The sequence below is a fragment of the Artibeus jamaicensis genome, unplaced genomic scaffold (assembly GCF_021234435.1).
Source record: "Artibeus jamaicensis isolate MK-2021 breed Jamaican fruit bat unplaced genomic scaffold, CSHL_Jam_final scaffold_1019, whole genome shotgun sequence".
Taxonomy (NCBI): domain Eukaryota; kingdom Metazoa; phylum Chordata; class Mammalia; order Chiroptera; family Phyllostomidae; genus Artibeus; species Artibeus jamaicensis.
The window spans coordinates 2,449,084-2,463,209 of record NW_026522025.1 but is presented as its reverse complement, the minus strand read 5'-3'; the positions used below and the strand labels follow the sequence as shown (position 1 = coordinate 2,463,209).

Here is a 14,126-nt window from a genome sequence, read left to right as displayed (position 1 = left end):
GAGGACAAGGAGCGTGTGCTGTTATAGTGGGAGATGTGGCTGGAAACTCCTTGAACATCAGCCTTCTGGGTTGCCAGGACCGATGTAAATCTGCGTGAGTCCTGAGATCGGCTGGGAATGGGGGCAACGTAGGTCCCGCTGGAGGAGCTGCAGCCCCCACAATGTGACTTTGCTTCCCTCTGCAGGGAGCTGGACAGCCTCGTGCAGTCCTCACAATACTGCAAGGGAGAGAACCACAGGCACTTTGTGGGAGGCGTGAAGCTTGGCATGGGCGCCTTCAACCTGGTGAGTGGGAGTGCCCCTCCTCATGTCCAAGTGTCTGGGCTCAAGATTAGGCTCCCCTGCACGTCCCAGCCACACACGTGTTCTTTGCTGGGCTCCTGTGCTGGGCCCTGTGCCGACCCCAGGACCCAGCAATGAGCAGATATGTTGCAGCCTTAGGGGCTCATAGCTGGGGGGCGGGTGTGCTTGGGTGCTGGCACTGGCTCCAGAGTCCCTTCTGTGCATTCCTTCCCAGGTCAAGTTGAAAGTTTGAAATCTGCCACAGTGGCAGTATTCAGAGCACCAAAAACTGACAAACAGTAAATCAGGGCCTTTTCAGCCCTGGGGAGCTGGCGGCTGACATTGACTGGTGGGGAGAAGGAGAGAGGCCCGGAAACAGCTGGTGACCCACGGGGACTGGAGAGCCAAACTCTTTTCTGGGGGAAGCTTTCTTCCTGGAGGGGGTGGTATTTAAGCTGGATCTTGGATGACCCCATAGGTGGAGGAGGTTTTCCAGGCAGGGAAGGCCACGCGAGGCAGAAGGAACAGTGTGAGTAGAGCAGGGAGGCTCAGAAGAGCCGTGCCTGCTCCTGGGAGCAGCTGCCCATGGAAAATTTAGCCTCCTGGCCTGGGGACTTTTCCAAAGTGTGAGTGAGTGAGTGTGTGTGTGTGTGTGTGTGTGTGTGTGTGTGTCTATGTAAAGGGGTAGGGAATACAGAGCAGGGCGGTTCTCTCCACTTCAGGCAAAGCCTGGTCCAAGAGCAGGCCTTGGGGCAGGGATCCCTGCCCGGGTGTGAGTTTGCTTCCTTGTATGTAAAATGGGAGCAGTGATTCTAGGCTGAGTGCTGAGGAATACGGCTGCAAAGTGTGTTGGATGCAGGTTATAGCCAAACTCTCCTGGGTTCAAGGACTGGCTCCACCTCTGATGAGCTTTGGCGTCTTGGACATATTCTGTCACTTACCTGTGCCTCTGTTTCCCCATCTGTCAAAAGGGGCAGTAATCCCTTCTGTGCAGGACTGTTCTAAGCATGGAATGCAGTGACGGAGCCCCTGGTGCCAAGTAGGGATTCAATGTAATAACAACTACAATAGCTGATTATTACATGCAGGCCCCCTTCTATGTGCTTTACACATATTAATTTGACCCATCTGCACAGTGCCCTTATGAGGTAGGGGCTCTTATTATTCCCATTTTACGGATGAGGAAACTGAGGCATAGACAGGATGTGCGTTGCCCAAGGTGACCCAGCTGGGAGTGGTGAGACTAGGATTCGGATGCAGTCTGCTCCTGTCACTGAAACACTTCTCTATCTGGGGAAGCTGGCTTTCCCGGGAACCCGGGGGCATTGCAGACACAAGGCCTGCGCCCCCAGGATTACAGACATGGGATCTGTGCCCCCAGGATTAGACACAGGTCCCGAGTCCCACTGGGCACACCGGGGCCTGTCCGTGTGCCCATCTGCCTTTGTTCCTGCAGACGCTGTCCATGCTCCCTACTAGGATCTTGCGGCTGCTGGAGTTTGTGGGATTTTCAGGAAACAAGGTAACTACCTGCTTTCTGGGACCCCCAACCCACTCAGCCCCAGGACTGGAGCTCAGCCAGATGAGGTGGGGCTGAGGGGCCACAAGGCCCAGGTGCCAGTTCTGGCCCAGTCCCCCTCAGTGTGTGGCCCTGGACAAGGCCCAAACCTCTCTGGGCCTCAGTCTACCCTCCAGTCAAGTGGGGCCAGTGACCCCTGCCTGGTCCCTCCCAGGGCAGAGGTCTGGGGCTGGGGTGGCTGTGGAGGGCAGCGCTGTGTAGGGGCCTAGGGGCGTGTTGTCTGTGCATCACAAGCATCAGGAACTTGGTTCTTCTCCCCTCAGAAGACCTGGAGCAAGTCCCTTCCCCTGGGACTATCTTCTGGTTGGGACTTGCCCCAGGGAAGCCCTGCTGTGCATCAGGCCTTGAGGGCAGAAACCGAACTCACTATACCGAGGCTTTACTGAGGGCAGGACACTGAGTACCTGGGAGAGGATCAAGGAGGGCTCCCTGGTGGAGTGGGCCTGATGTGATGGAAGGAGCATTGGCCTAGAAGGCATCCCCTTCCCCCCGTGACTCTGTCTTTTCATTAAAACAAGGGGCTTTTTCTCCTTTTAAAAATCAGGTTGGTGTCTCTCAAACCCGAACTTTTTCTGGCCCTTGCTGATTTTTGACATGTCCATGGACCGCTATATTATTATTACTTATATATTATTTTTCTCAAAAGTGGCTTGAAATTTTTACTTAAGCTTATTTAAAGTGAATATACAATACAGAACACCTACGTTATTTAGCATGATAAGAGCATAGCCATATCAATAAGCCCTGTGAGGCCCAGACAGTCTTATGAAAGCCCAGCTGGGCTGCGTGGTCTGCCGAGGCTGAGAGAGGGGGTTCAGGGCGATCGCGATGTGCAGCCGGCATCGGCACGGGACCTGGGTGCTCCTGGCCACGTCAGACGGACAGAGAACTGACAAGGGAAGACCCTCTCATGGGACTCTGCTTCCTCGCCTGCCAGCAGACTCTGATACCTTGGCAGCCACCTGTGGTCCATGGGCCCAGGTGGGGAGACACTCACTGGAGGCTCTGAGAGTCCCTTTCCGTTTTGTTTTCTTAAGAAGGCCCTTGGGTCATGAGTAGGCTTTCAGGATGATGATGGGAGGGAAGAGCATGAGAAAGGCCAAGAGGTGGGACAGTGTGGCTGCCTGGCCAGGAAGAGAGGGTGACCAGGCCAGAATGGAGAGACCCCCAGCACAGCGCCAGCTCTGTCTTCATCCTGAAAGCAAGGGAGCCATGGAGGGTTTGAGGCAGGGGTGAGGCAGGTCAGACTTGTGTGTTACAAAGAACAAGAACATCCTGGAGGGTAGACTGAGGCAGAGGCTGCGGACAGGGATACAAGTGGGGTTTTGGCCTCTTGCTCCTCCCCAGTCAGGCTCTGGAGCCGTCTCCTCCAGGAAGCCTCCCCAGACCACAGTCCTTGTGGTCCCATGTGCGCCTTGAGCCTGTGGTTAAGATTATCTGCCTCCTTGTCATTCCTCTTCCCCTGATCAGACTGGGGCTGCTCAGGGCCTCAGCACCCGCCACAGGCCAAGTAGGCCAGTGAAGGGAGGAATGGGTGAGGGGCTGTCGAGGAGGTGGCCTTGGCAGTGGTGTGTGCTGCCCCCAGGAGGGCTTCTAAGATTCAGAGAGGGTCAGCCCCTTGTCCAGGGTTGCACAGCCTGGGAGCAGCTGACCTGGCCTCCTGGGTCTAGCACTTTCCTACCCTCCCCCAGCTCCAGCAGCAGCCCTCACAGCTGTCTGGGGATCTCTAGGCCCCTGTTCCTCCTCGGGTCCCAGCCCGGGCCCTGGGGAGCCCGGGCCTTGCTGGCCTCAGCCTGTCCCCTCGTCCCCCAGGACTATGGGCTGCTGCAGCTGAAGGAGGGTGCCTCCGGGCACAGCTTCCGGGCCGTGCTCTGCGTCATGCTGCTGCTGTGCTACCACACCTTCCTCACCTTTGTGCTCGGTAGGAGGCCTCTGGGAATGGTCGGCTCTGAGGGCAGGAGGGTGAGGGGCTACACACCTGTCTGGACCCCTGAGACTGGGGATGGGGCACTGAAACCACAAAGAACAGCTACATCCACTGTCCTGGGCCTGGCCCCTGACCACTCCCTTCCCCACAGTTTGACTGGGGTCTGGCCTCTGTGTTCTCATCTGTGAAACGGGGATGCTCATGTCCACCTACGAGAGGGTGTGAGGACACTGGAGGCAGCTCCTTGGGGTTCTGGACACAGCCTTGGTTGGCAGTGACTCTTGGTTATTACGACCTGTGATGTGGCTTCTGCACTGTCTTATTTAATCCTCACCTCACCGTGGAGAGAGGAGAGTATTACCCCCATTTCACAGAGGGGAAAACGGGGGCTGGGGGCAGCACAGGGGCCAGTGGCGGTGGTGACATGCGTTGTGCCCCCACCTCCCTCAGGCACCGGGAACGTCAACATCGAGGAGGCAGAGAGGCTCCTGAAACCCTACCTGAAGCGATACCCTAAGGTGAGCTCTACCTCCTGGCAGGTGGCCCAGCGCATGTGTGCCCCACGGCACCCACCCCAGGCCCACATGTGTGTGTTTGCAGGGCGCCATCTTCCTGTTCTTCGCTGGAAGGATTGAAGCCATTAAAGGCAATGTTGACGCAGTGAGTAATGGGGTGCAGGCTGGTGCCGAGGACCCCTGGGGGGTTGGCAGTGCCGCAGGAAGTCAGACACAGAAATAATGTACTCAGTGCCGGGGCCCACGGGGAACAGGGCCCCAGGGGAGAACTGACAAGCCAGCAGCAGTGGGAGCGGCACTTCCAAGGCCGTCTGGGAAGCCGAGGGAGGCGGTGGCATGGGGGCGGGTAGCGTTTTGACAGGGAGATCGGGACCTCGGCACTCCTGGACAGGGAGGTGCTGGAGTAAGGCAGGGACAGGAGAACACGCACTTACTCAGGGCACGTGATAGGCCGGAATCTGGTGAGTGCGGGGCTCCACAGCGGGACGGGACGGGAGCCACTGAAGGGGTTACAGAGGGGAGACCGCAGTCCCGCCGGGGACCCGGGCACTAAGCCAAGGCCTGGGCCGGACTCTGCAGTGTGGAGTTCTGGGGTCTCCCGCTGGCTCTGGCTGTGATTCCTCAGGCATCAGGACAGATGCCCCTGGTCCAGGTCACTTCACAGCAGCTACAGAAACCTTTGGAGCTTGCTCTGAGGCACAGGCATCATTACATCACTTTCATTGGAACATCGTCCACTGCCTGTTATCCCTCCGATGTAGCTCCTTCCTGTCCTTTCACTTAGTGACCTGCAGACTAGAGCCCCAGCAAGGGCAGCCACTGGGTCTAAGGTCATGTGAGACTGCGGGGGGGGGGGGGGGGGGGATGATCAGGACTGAGGCCAGTCTGCCGGCATGGGGCTGGGCCCGCAGGGGAGTCGGTGGGAGCAGGGGGTGCGGGGCGTGGTGTGGGCGAGGGCCGGGGCGCCCTCGGGGACTGACCAGCAGGTGCCCGCAGGCCATCCGGCGGTTCGAGGAGTGCTGCGAGGCCCAGCAGCACTGGAAGCAGTTCCACCACATGTGCTACTGGGAGCTGATGTGGTGCTTCACCTACAAGGGCCAGTGGAAGATGGCCTACTTCTATGCCGACCTGCTCAGCAAGGAGAACTCCTGGTCCAAGGTGGGCTCACACCCAGTGCTGGGGGGCCCTGGGGGGCCAGGCCGAGCCAGACCAGCCATGTGCCCCCAGACCAAGGGCCAAACCCCTGAGTGGACAGAGGTGTCTCTGCTGGAACTTAAACGGAACTGTAACTTCTAATAGGACTTAGGGCTGGAAGGGACTAAAGACCGCGGGGAACAGAGAAACTTCAGACCTGTAATGTGTCTGTCAAGAGTTTTAGTCACCAGGGACAGAAACGTGGCTCACACTGCAGGCAAGTGCTGGCCGGCAGCGCCTTTGGCTGTGGCGGAAATGTTCTATCCCTGCAACACCCATGGTGGGAGCTGCCAGCCACATGTACACACTGAGCACTTGAACTATTCCTAGGGAAACTGGATGTTTTTATTTTTGAGTCAAGTTTAAATTTAAAAGTCACATGGACTAGTGGCCACAGTATTGGACTGTGTGGGTCTAAAACACACAAGGCTCATTAGTTCATACAGCAGAGAATTCTAGGCAAACTGACTTCAGGTAGGGTTGGATCCAGGAATTCAAATTATGTCATCTGGGCTTGGTTTTTCCATGTGTGACTGTGCTCTGCTCTATGACATCTTCACTGTGTAGGCTGGTCCTCTCCATGAGACAGGCAGGGTGGCCATGGGCTGCCTGCCCCAAACTGGCATCTTCCCTTCGGTCTCAGCGGCAGTGCCACGACCTGAGCCTTCCTGGTCTGGCACAGACTGCATGCCAGTGCCTGCAAACAGAGGGGCGGGGAGACTGAGGGATGGGAGTAGAAGAGGGGTGATTCCCCAGAAGAAAAGTGAGGTGACGTCCCCAAAAGAAGTAGCATTGGGGGGAGGGCATTAAGGAGATGCCATGTAGGCAAAACAAAGCAAAACAGGTACCCACTGTAGGTGAAAACTTACAGCATCCAGATAAGTGGTGAAATAAGTATTAGCCATTATCATCGTAGTAATGATAGCACCAAATTCCGAACAGTTTAAGAATCATTTAGATCACCAGAGAGCATCCATCCTGGTATTGGCAAATACGCAGCACTGTGTCTCAGTGAGTTTAGGTCCCCATTTCTCATCCCTCCCCACCTCTGTGTGGAAGTCCTTTTCCAGGACCCTGCCTGGGGACCAGGCTGTAAGGGAATTAATTCTTGGGGTCTGGGCAGGTGGGGCTGGGGGAAGGGCGGGCTGTCACTGAGCTCTCACCGCGTGCCCAGCACTCGCCACTTCCTCCACACCACATCCCCTGAGGCAGAGGTCATCTTCACTGGGCACACGGGGCCATGGAGGCCAAGAGAAGGTGTGCGACTTTCCTCGCCAGCACTGCTGTTGGTGCGGACTCTGGATTTGCAGACAGCCCTGTGTGACTCACAAAGGCCCCTGCTTTTCCCAGCTTGCCCCGAGGCCACCCTGCTGTTAAAGGTGCTCCCTGTGGGCCTGGCATTCATTCTTCATAGCTTCCCACTCCCAGTTAAGAGCACAGGCTCGGGGAACCTTTTTGAACCAGTGACCCAGAAGCCCTCCGGTGGAGTGGGCCGGGCAGCTGGGGCCACTTAAGAGGGGAAAAGGTGTGGGAGTGCGCACAGCTGCTGTGGGCAGGAGAGGCAGGCAGTCTGGCTGTGAGCCGGCTCAGTCTCCAGCTCTGTGTGACTTTGGGGTGGTCAGCACCCCTCTCTCTAGCCCTTTCCTCAGAAGGGTTTCCTGTGAAAGTGGGGGTGTTGTAGCACCCTGAGTTCTGGGGCCTCATTTATTCCTAATGTCCAGTCCTTGGCCATTTCAGAGCCAGCCAACTTTCAGCTCTGGGGACTTGGCCTGGGGCTATGGCATCTCCCCCTGCCTGGACCTCACACCCCGGCGGAGCTCTGTGTTTCTCTCGGTTTGAGATGGCTAGAATCGGGCGGCGACCCCTGTGCAGCGCCGTAACAAGGGAAACAGAGAGCTCATGCAGCACTGGGCAGCCCCGCCGAGAAGACAAGAGAGGCTTCTGGAAGAGGAGACATCTGCACTGAGTTGTGGAGGAGGAGGAATTAGTGGGGAGAGTGGAGGAAGCGAAAGGACACCCATGCCAGGAGAACGGCAAGGTCAAAGGCTTGAAATCCCTGGTGCTGCTAAGAAGCTGTGTCGCCAGGTGAAGGGCTGTGGGTAGAAGTTCAGGGGCACTATGGGAAAACCATCCCTGTTAGGTCACTTGCTGTAGATTCCTGAGGACAAGGACTAGCTGGCTGCACAGACCCTGGCAGAGTAATCCAGAAAACTGTGTCATCAATGGGCAAACAGTCATTACTGGGGAGACAGGGCTCCCACAGGGGAGGAGGCTGCTGTTTTCCAGCAATGTGGCCCCAGATTATTCCTTGGTAACTTGATGTCCACGGGTGTGAGAACTCTAGGTCACTGCACCCACCCTTCCTCCTGGTGACTCAAGGGGGCGAGCTGTCCAGGGGGGAGCCGGAGAAAGCTCTTAACAGAAGCCATTGGTAAGCCTGGCAGAGAAGGAATGATGACATCCTGGGCAGAGGACAGGCACAGTCAAAGGCTGGGGCGAGTTTAAGAAGTGGTGGGGAATAACTGGAAGAAGAGGAGCCAGAAAAGCCGGTCACGGAGCCCTGACTGGCTGTTGGGGCTTTAGTCTGGCAGGGAATGAGCCCAGGATGCTTGTGGCTTAGCTTTGGGCTTTAAGAAATCTCCCCTGCAGTTGCTGGGCACCCCTGCCTGAAGCCGAGTGCCTCTGATGTACTCTGGGAAGGCCCCGGAGGCCAGCGTGGTGGGAATGACACGAGGGGGCGGAAACAGTGGAGGTGAAATTGGAGAGGACACCGGGGAGACTGGCTGGGGCCCCCGAGAGGGGGTTCGGGTTTTATCCTAAGTGCGGTGGGATAGCATGAGAACATTTCAAGGATGAACTGATGTAGTTTGACTTAAAAAGATCTATGGAGTGGGAAACGGCTCGCAGGGGACAGGCATGGGAACAGGAAGGCTGCTTAGGAGACGTGTGGTCTAGGGCAGCGGAAGACCCCTGGTGGCCTGGAGCAGGGAGGCGGCGTGTAGGCTGGTGCGATAGACAAGGTGAACCACAGAGTCAGTAGGACTCAAGAACTGGATGGGAGGTGAAGTCAGGAGGACTTAGTGACTCAGTGCCAGGACGGGGAAGAGGGAGAAGGGATGGGTGACACCAGGAAGTTAAAGACGGGACAGGAAACAGGCTCTAGCAAGGGGAGAGATTGTTCCCACCACACCCGACAAAAACCAGCTTTTCCTCATTTTGTGAAGGGCAGACTGAGGCGCTGAGGGAAGAGAACTGGGAGTAGCCCTGAGCTTCAGCATGGGTGGGGCTGCCAGGTGGAGGCTGCTTTCCACCTTCTCCAGAAACTAGACTCCAGGATGTCCTGCTTCCTTTCCTCCTCCACCCACTACACTTCTTTCTGGGCTAATGGCAGGTAGGTAGGTAGTTCCTTGGCAGCAGCCCCGGGTGGCAGGAGCTGTGGTGCAAGGCTTGGCCACTGGAGGGCAGCACAGAGCCAGGCTCCTCTGGCACTGGATTTTTAAGGGGGAAGGGGCACAGCTTTTCAGGATAGATCTTTTTGGGAGGAGGAAGGGGAGTCTGCACAGCCGCACCTTCCCTCCCTGTGGACAAGGTCCTTAAAGCCACACAAATATGGTGTCACGCCCAGCTCTGCCCCCAGCAGCGCTGAGGTCCTCTTAGGAAGCAGAAGGTGGGTACAGATTCCTTTCTGGCATTGTCCGCGGGATCAAGTAAGGTGATGTACGTACAGTGCCTAGAACAGAGTAAGGCAGTTCCACCCAGGGATCCTGAACTGAGCCGTGTGACCCAGGGCCATGCTCACTCTTCTTGCCTCACCCCTCTTCTTTTATGCATCCCAATACTTCATGCTCCCTATTTGTATCTTTGCTATACACAAGCTCTGCTCAGGCTGTTCCCCTTCCCTGGAAGGTCCATTTTCAGGGTTTCTGTGAATCTCTCTGATGGCCTTCAAGGGCTCGGTCTGAAGTAACTGCTTCCCAGAAGCCCTTGCTGCCTTGCCTGTGTCTCCATCCTGGCCTCAGCACTCACCGCCCGGCACCCGCTGGTGGCTGGAGTTGTTCTGTTGCTTCACAGTGGAGAGGGTGGCAGCGGCTTAGATGTGGGCCCGTCCTGGATTTAACTCCCAGCTCAAGTCCTCAAGTTGTTTCAGCTCCCTCAGTTTCTCCCCTGGGGCTTGAGGATAATGTTAGCTGCTAAATGAGGTATTTGCGCCAAATGAGTTCCCAATGAGTTGCCACGGGAGTTGGGGCCTCCGCAGCTGTTTCCAAGGGCAGAGGAAAATGTGGCATGCAGCTGGGCCAGCCCCCACCGCCGAGCCTCGCCCGTGCTGTCTGCAGTCGTGACCGGGTTCCCCACACCTGACTCTGGCCCTGCCTCTCACAGGCTACCTACATCTACATGAAGGCTGCCTACCTCAGCATGTTTGAGAAGGACGACTACAAGCCGTTCGGGGATGACGAAGTGGAGTTGTTTAGGTGAGCCCTACCTCGGCACCCCCATGGCAGGCCCCGCCAGGCTCCGTCCAGGGCACTGGGCAGGAGGTGCTGGGGTGGTCATCACCCCTGGCCCCGAGCTCCCTGGCCCTCCCCAACGATTGTGCACAGCCCGCCATGCCCTTCCATCACCGCATTCTCCTCCTGATGCTTTTGGAATCCTTTGCATCTGTTCAGAGGCTTGCTTTCACCAAAGTGGTTTCGTCAGCGCCCTTTCCTTTGAGCCTCTTTCCTCAGGTCAGGAGGACAGATGTGGACACTGAGGTCCAGAGAGGTCCATTCTGCTGGGTTAACCTGATACACTCAAAAAAGCACAGTAGACAGCCAGAGTCGGATCAAATAATCGGGATTAAATCCAGCCTGTGCCATTCCTTAGCTGTGTCACCTTGAACACTTTCAGCATCTATAGAACGGGAATAACCTCTGCTTTGCAGCATTGTTTTGCAAATCAATTAGAGGATATATTTACAGAGCCCCGAGCCACTAAACCCAGGCTGTTTTTACTTTTATCTGTAAGGCTGGCCTGCTGAGTTTGCCTTTGCTAAGGCTCCAGAGCAGGGCTCAGCCTCTGCAGGTTGAGAGTGGTGGACCTTCCCCCAGTTGTGGTGAGAACTGGCCTTGAGGTGGCGATAACCTGAGCTTCCCCAGTTACCAGCATCTTAGTCACAGGGCGTTTATCATCTGCTGAGTGCCTCTGTTTCTCCATCTCCCGGACTCTCCCAGAAAGCCTGAGAGTATCGTGGGGGAGGAAGATAATTTTCCCTCTATTCTTCTATGTTTTAAGTTGAGTCCCTCTCCCTGTAATAAAAGACAGATTAACAAGAGAAAAACAGAGAAGTTTAATAACATGTATGCCTCCTTTATACATGGGAGATACCCCAGGAAAAACTGAATAATTCTCTGAAATGGCCCAGGCCATCACCTTAAATACCATCTCCAACTGAAGACAGCAGATGGCTGGGCTGGGGAGCCGTTACAGGAGGTTTCCAAAGCACAGCAGAGGAGGGTGTGAGTGCTGTGCAGATTAAGTCTCTACTTTCTCTACTGCTAAGTTTCTGGAGGTTTAGTCACCCTCCTATTCCTGTTACAGAGAAGGGGGATACACCCATACAGATGCTATTTTCCTTAGAAACCTCTCTCACAAAAGGTAACTTCCAGGTTTTCAGGAGTTTCTGTGCCTGCTATTTCTTACAAATAACCTGCCTAAAATAATCTTTAGGCCAAGGGGTCATGTTGTGGGGTGACAAATTCTGCTCCCCTTCATGTCATTATCTCCATTTTAGAAATGAGAAAACAGGCCCTGAGAGGTTCCACTGTGAACAAGCAGGGAGGTGTCTGGTGGGCCTCACAACTAGGTCCAGCTGGTTCCTGGGCTTGGGCAGCTCAGGCTTGAGGGTCACAGCCACACCCTGTGAATGTGGCAGAAATCAGAGGGCGGGGTGGAGCTGGGTGGGCGAGGCCCAGTGGTGGAGGCTCGCCTAGCTGCGTACCACATTGTATTCTGCCCCTGGAAACAGCTGAGGAGGCCCCAACTCCCACAGCAAGAGGCAATTAAAGGTTCGAGCTGTGAGGTCTTGGGCAGGCCCCTCCCTTTCTCTGGGTGCTCATCTTCCCTGGGAAATGGGTCAGACTTCCACTGGGCCCACAGCTCAGCCCTCCAGAAATGAGGCCTGAGAGTGGAGACAGAAGGCAGAGCAGGCTGGGGCGTTTGTGTGTATTCTCACTTCTGCCAGCCGGTGAGGAGGAACCCCTTGCCTAGCCACAGGAAGTGGTCAGGTCTTGGGACAGGGCCTGTGAAATAAGGCCATTATGAATCCAATACTGTTTCATCATACAAATGAGGAAATTGAAGCTCAGAGAGGTGCCAAGTGGACACTGGGCAGTCTGGGGACTCTCAGTCCTCTCCTGCTTTTTCTCACCTTGACTGCCTTACCCCCCACCCCACCTCTTCTCTCGCAGAGCCGTGCCAGGCCTGAAACTCAAGATTGCTGGGAAATCTCTACCCACAGAGAAGTTTGCCATCCGGAAGTCCAGGCGATACCTCTCCCCTGAACCCGTCTCTTTGCCAATCCCTGCTCTGGTGGGTCAGAGGGTCGTGACTGGCTCTGCCCTCCAGTTTGGAATTGTAGGGATCAGCTGAGAGCTGGAGATACAACCATGGACCCAGGGGAAGTGGATCAGGGAGAAAGACCTTTATGCCTCCAAGGCCTGAAGAGGCTTTCACAATTCACCTGGGCTGGGGGGAGGGCAGATGAGTCTGGCCAGCCCTTGCCTCTGAGAGAGTGGTGGTCTGCTGGGGGTGGGGCTGGGAGTCAGGAGACAAAAGAGCAGATTTCAGACACCTGAGGGCAGAAAGAGCAGCTCCCCCCCCCCAGACAGCTCCAGCTGCCTGTCCCAGGGCAGAGGCACCACTCAGCTGTTTTGTTTCTACCCTGATTGTTTCAGTCTTGTCACATGATTGTACTTGTTTACACTGTTCCCTCCACTGGGCCTTGCTTTTCTGAGGCCTGGGACCCTGTAATATTCCACTCTGAAATAACAGGAATAGCTGACATTGTTATTGGGTACCTGTTGTGTTCCGGGTTCCTTACACCCACTGCCTATGGCCTCATTTGATCCTCGAAATAACCCTCTGAGTAGGTGCCAGTGGTGGCCCCATTTTACAGATAGGGATACAAAACCCTACTAGGTAAGTGATGAAAATAGATATCTAAATGGATAAAATATAAGTAGAAAGATAATTTGTCCAGGCTGCACAGCTAGTGAGTTAAAAGTCAGAATTTGAACTCAGTCTGGTTCCAGAGACCATATTCTGAACCACTGTTATGCCCATTCCAGGCATGATTTTAGCAGTCATCAGAGAAGGTTCCCGTTTGTGAGGAGTCCTTGTTATTCAAATGGTAAGACAGCCAGAAGAGTAGAAAGGGTCTTCAGAGACCTTTCATTGGTTCTGGCTCTACCATTCACTAATTGTGTGCCCTTAGTGGAAAATGGGGTAATTATTTAACTTGCCCATTTCATGGTACAGTTATGAGAATCAGCTGTTAAAACGTGTTAGATAGTTCACAAAGTTCGATATTTAAAAAAAAATTTATTTGAGATTGATTTGTTGTTCCACTTATTGATGCATTCATTGGTTCCTTTTTCTATATGCTCTGACTGGGGATTGAACCTACAAACTTCGTGCATTGGTATGAGCAACCTGGCCAAGGCCAAAACATTCAATATTTATAGAATTTATTTAGAACTTGTATCCTGAATATCTCTAAACAAATTTTCAAATATTTTATAAAGTAAAGCTATTCTAAAATTAGGGGTGGTGATGTAAGGAAGGGCAGAGGAAGTACCTATACAGAAAATTTAGGGGATAATTTCCTAACCTATAATCTGAAAAATGCCAGTAAATATATTGGGTAAGACTGCTCTAAACAAATGATTTCTTCAAAAATTTAGTTTAGCCCTGGCTGGTGTAGCTCAGTGGATTGAGCGCGGGCCTGCGAACCAGACAATCGCGGTTTGATTCCCAGTCAGGGCACATGCCTGGGTTGCAGGCCAGTTCCCAGCAGGGGACCCACGAAAGGCAACCATACATTGATGTTTCTCTCCCTCTCTCCTTCCCTTCCCCCTTAAAGATAAATAAATAAAATATTAAAAAAAAATTTAGTTTAGAAGGGCCTTTTAGTGATCCTCTGATCTGAGATGCTCATTTTACAGACAGGGAAACTGAGGCCCCACTGAGGAAACCTGACTGCCTTGCTCCCCTGCCCTCAGGAAATGATGTACATTTGGAATGGCTACGCTGTGATTGGGAAGCAGCCAGAGCTCACTGACGGGATACTTGAGATTATCACCAAGGCCGAAGAGATGCTGGAAAAGGGGCCAGGTGACTCCCCCAGGCCCTTGAACCTACCAGACTGGGTCAAACCACAGGACTTTCAGTTGAAGCTTCCTCTACTGAAAATGTCCTTCCTTTCTTCTCTACCCTGGTAACTGACCTTTGCCTTTCTAGAGTGAGCTTCAAGGACAGCTCCTCCAAGAAGCTGTCCCTTGTCCCCCAGGTAGAGTTAAGGCCTTTCATGGACTCCCACAGCCCCTGGGCTTCCTTCTCTGTCAGCCTTGATTTCACTCTATTGTCATTG

General features: G+C 54.5%; 1 protein-coding gene across 5 annotated transcripts in view; it reads left to right on the top strand.

Annotated features, from left to right (window-relative positions):
- TTC39A (tetratricopeptide repeat domain 39A) overlaps window positions 1-14,126 on the top strand; it is a 53,546-nt gene that overhangs the window by 35,497 nt on the left and 3,923 nt on the right. For 3 of the 5 annotated variants that reach the window (XM_053655470.1, XM_053655471.1, XM_053655473.1), the window contains 9 exons: window positions 186-285; window positions 1,739-1,804; window positions 3,674-3,782; window positions 4,239-4,306; window positions 4,389-4,448; window positions 5,300-5,461; window positions 9,878-9,969; window positions 11,947-12,067; window positions 13,759-13,870. In XM_053655470.1, coding sequence (XP_053511445.1) covers window positions 186-285; window positions 1,739-1,804; window positions 3,674-3,782; window positions 4,239-4,306; window positions 4,389-4,448; window positions 5,300-5,461; window positions 9,878-9,969; window positions 11,947-12,067; window positions 13,759-13,870 — 890 coding nt within the window. Of the gene's footprint in view, window positions 1-185; window positions 286-1,738; window positions 1,805-3,673; window positions 3,783-4,238; window positions 4,307-4,388; window positions 4,449-5,299; window positions 5,462-9,877; window positions 9,970-11,946; window positions 12,068-13,701; window positions 13,871-14,126 lie in introns of those variants that run through there. The other 2 variants (XM_053655474.1, XM_037148774.2) reach the window with 2 other exon arrangements.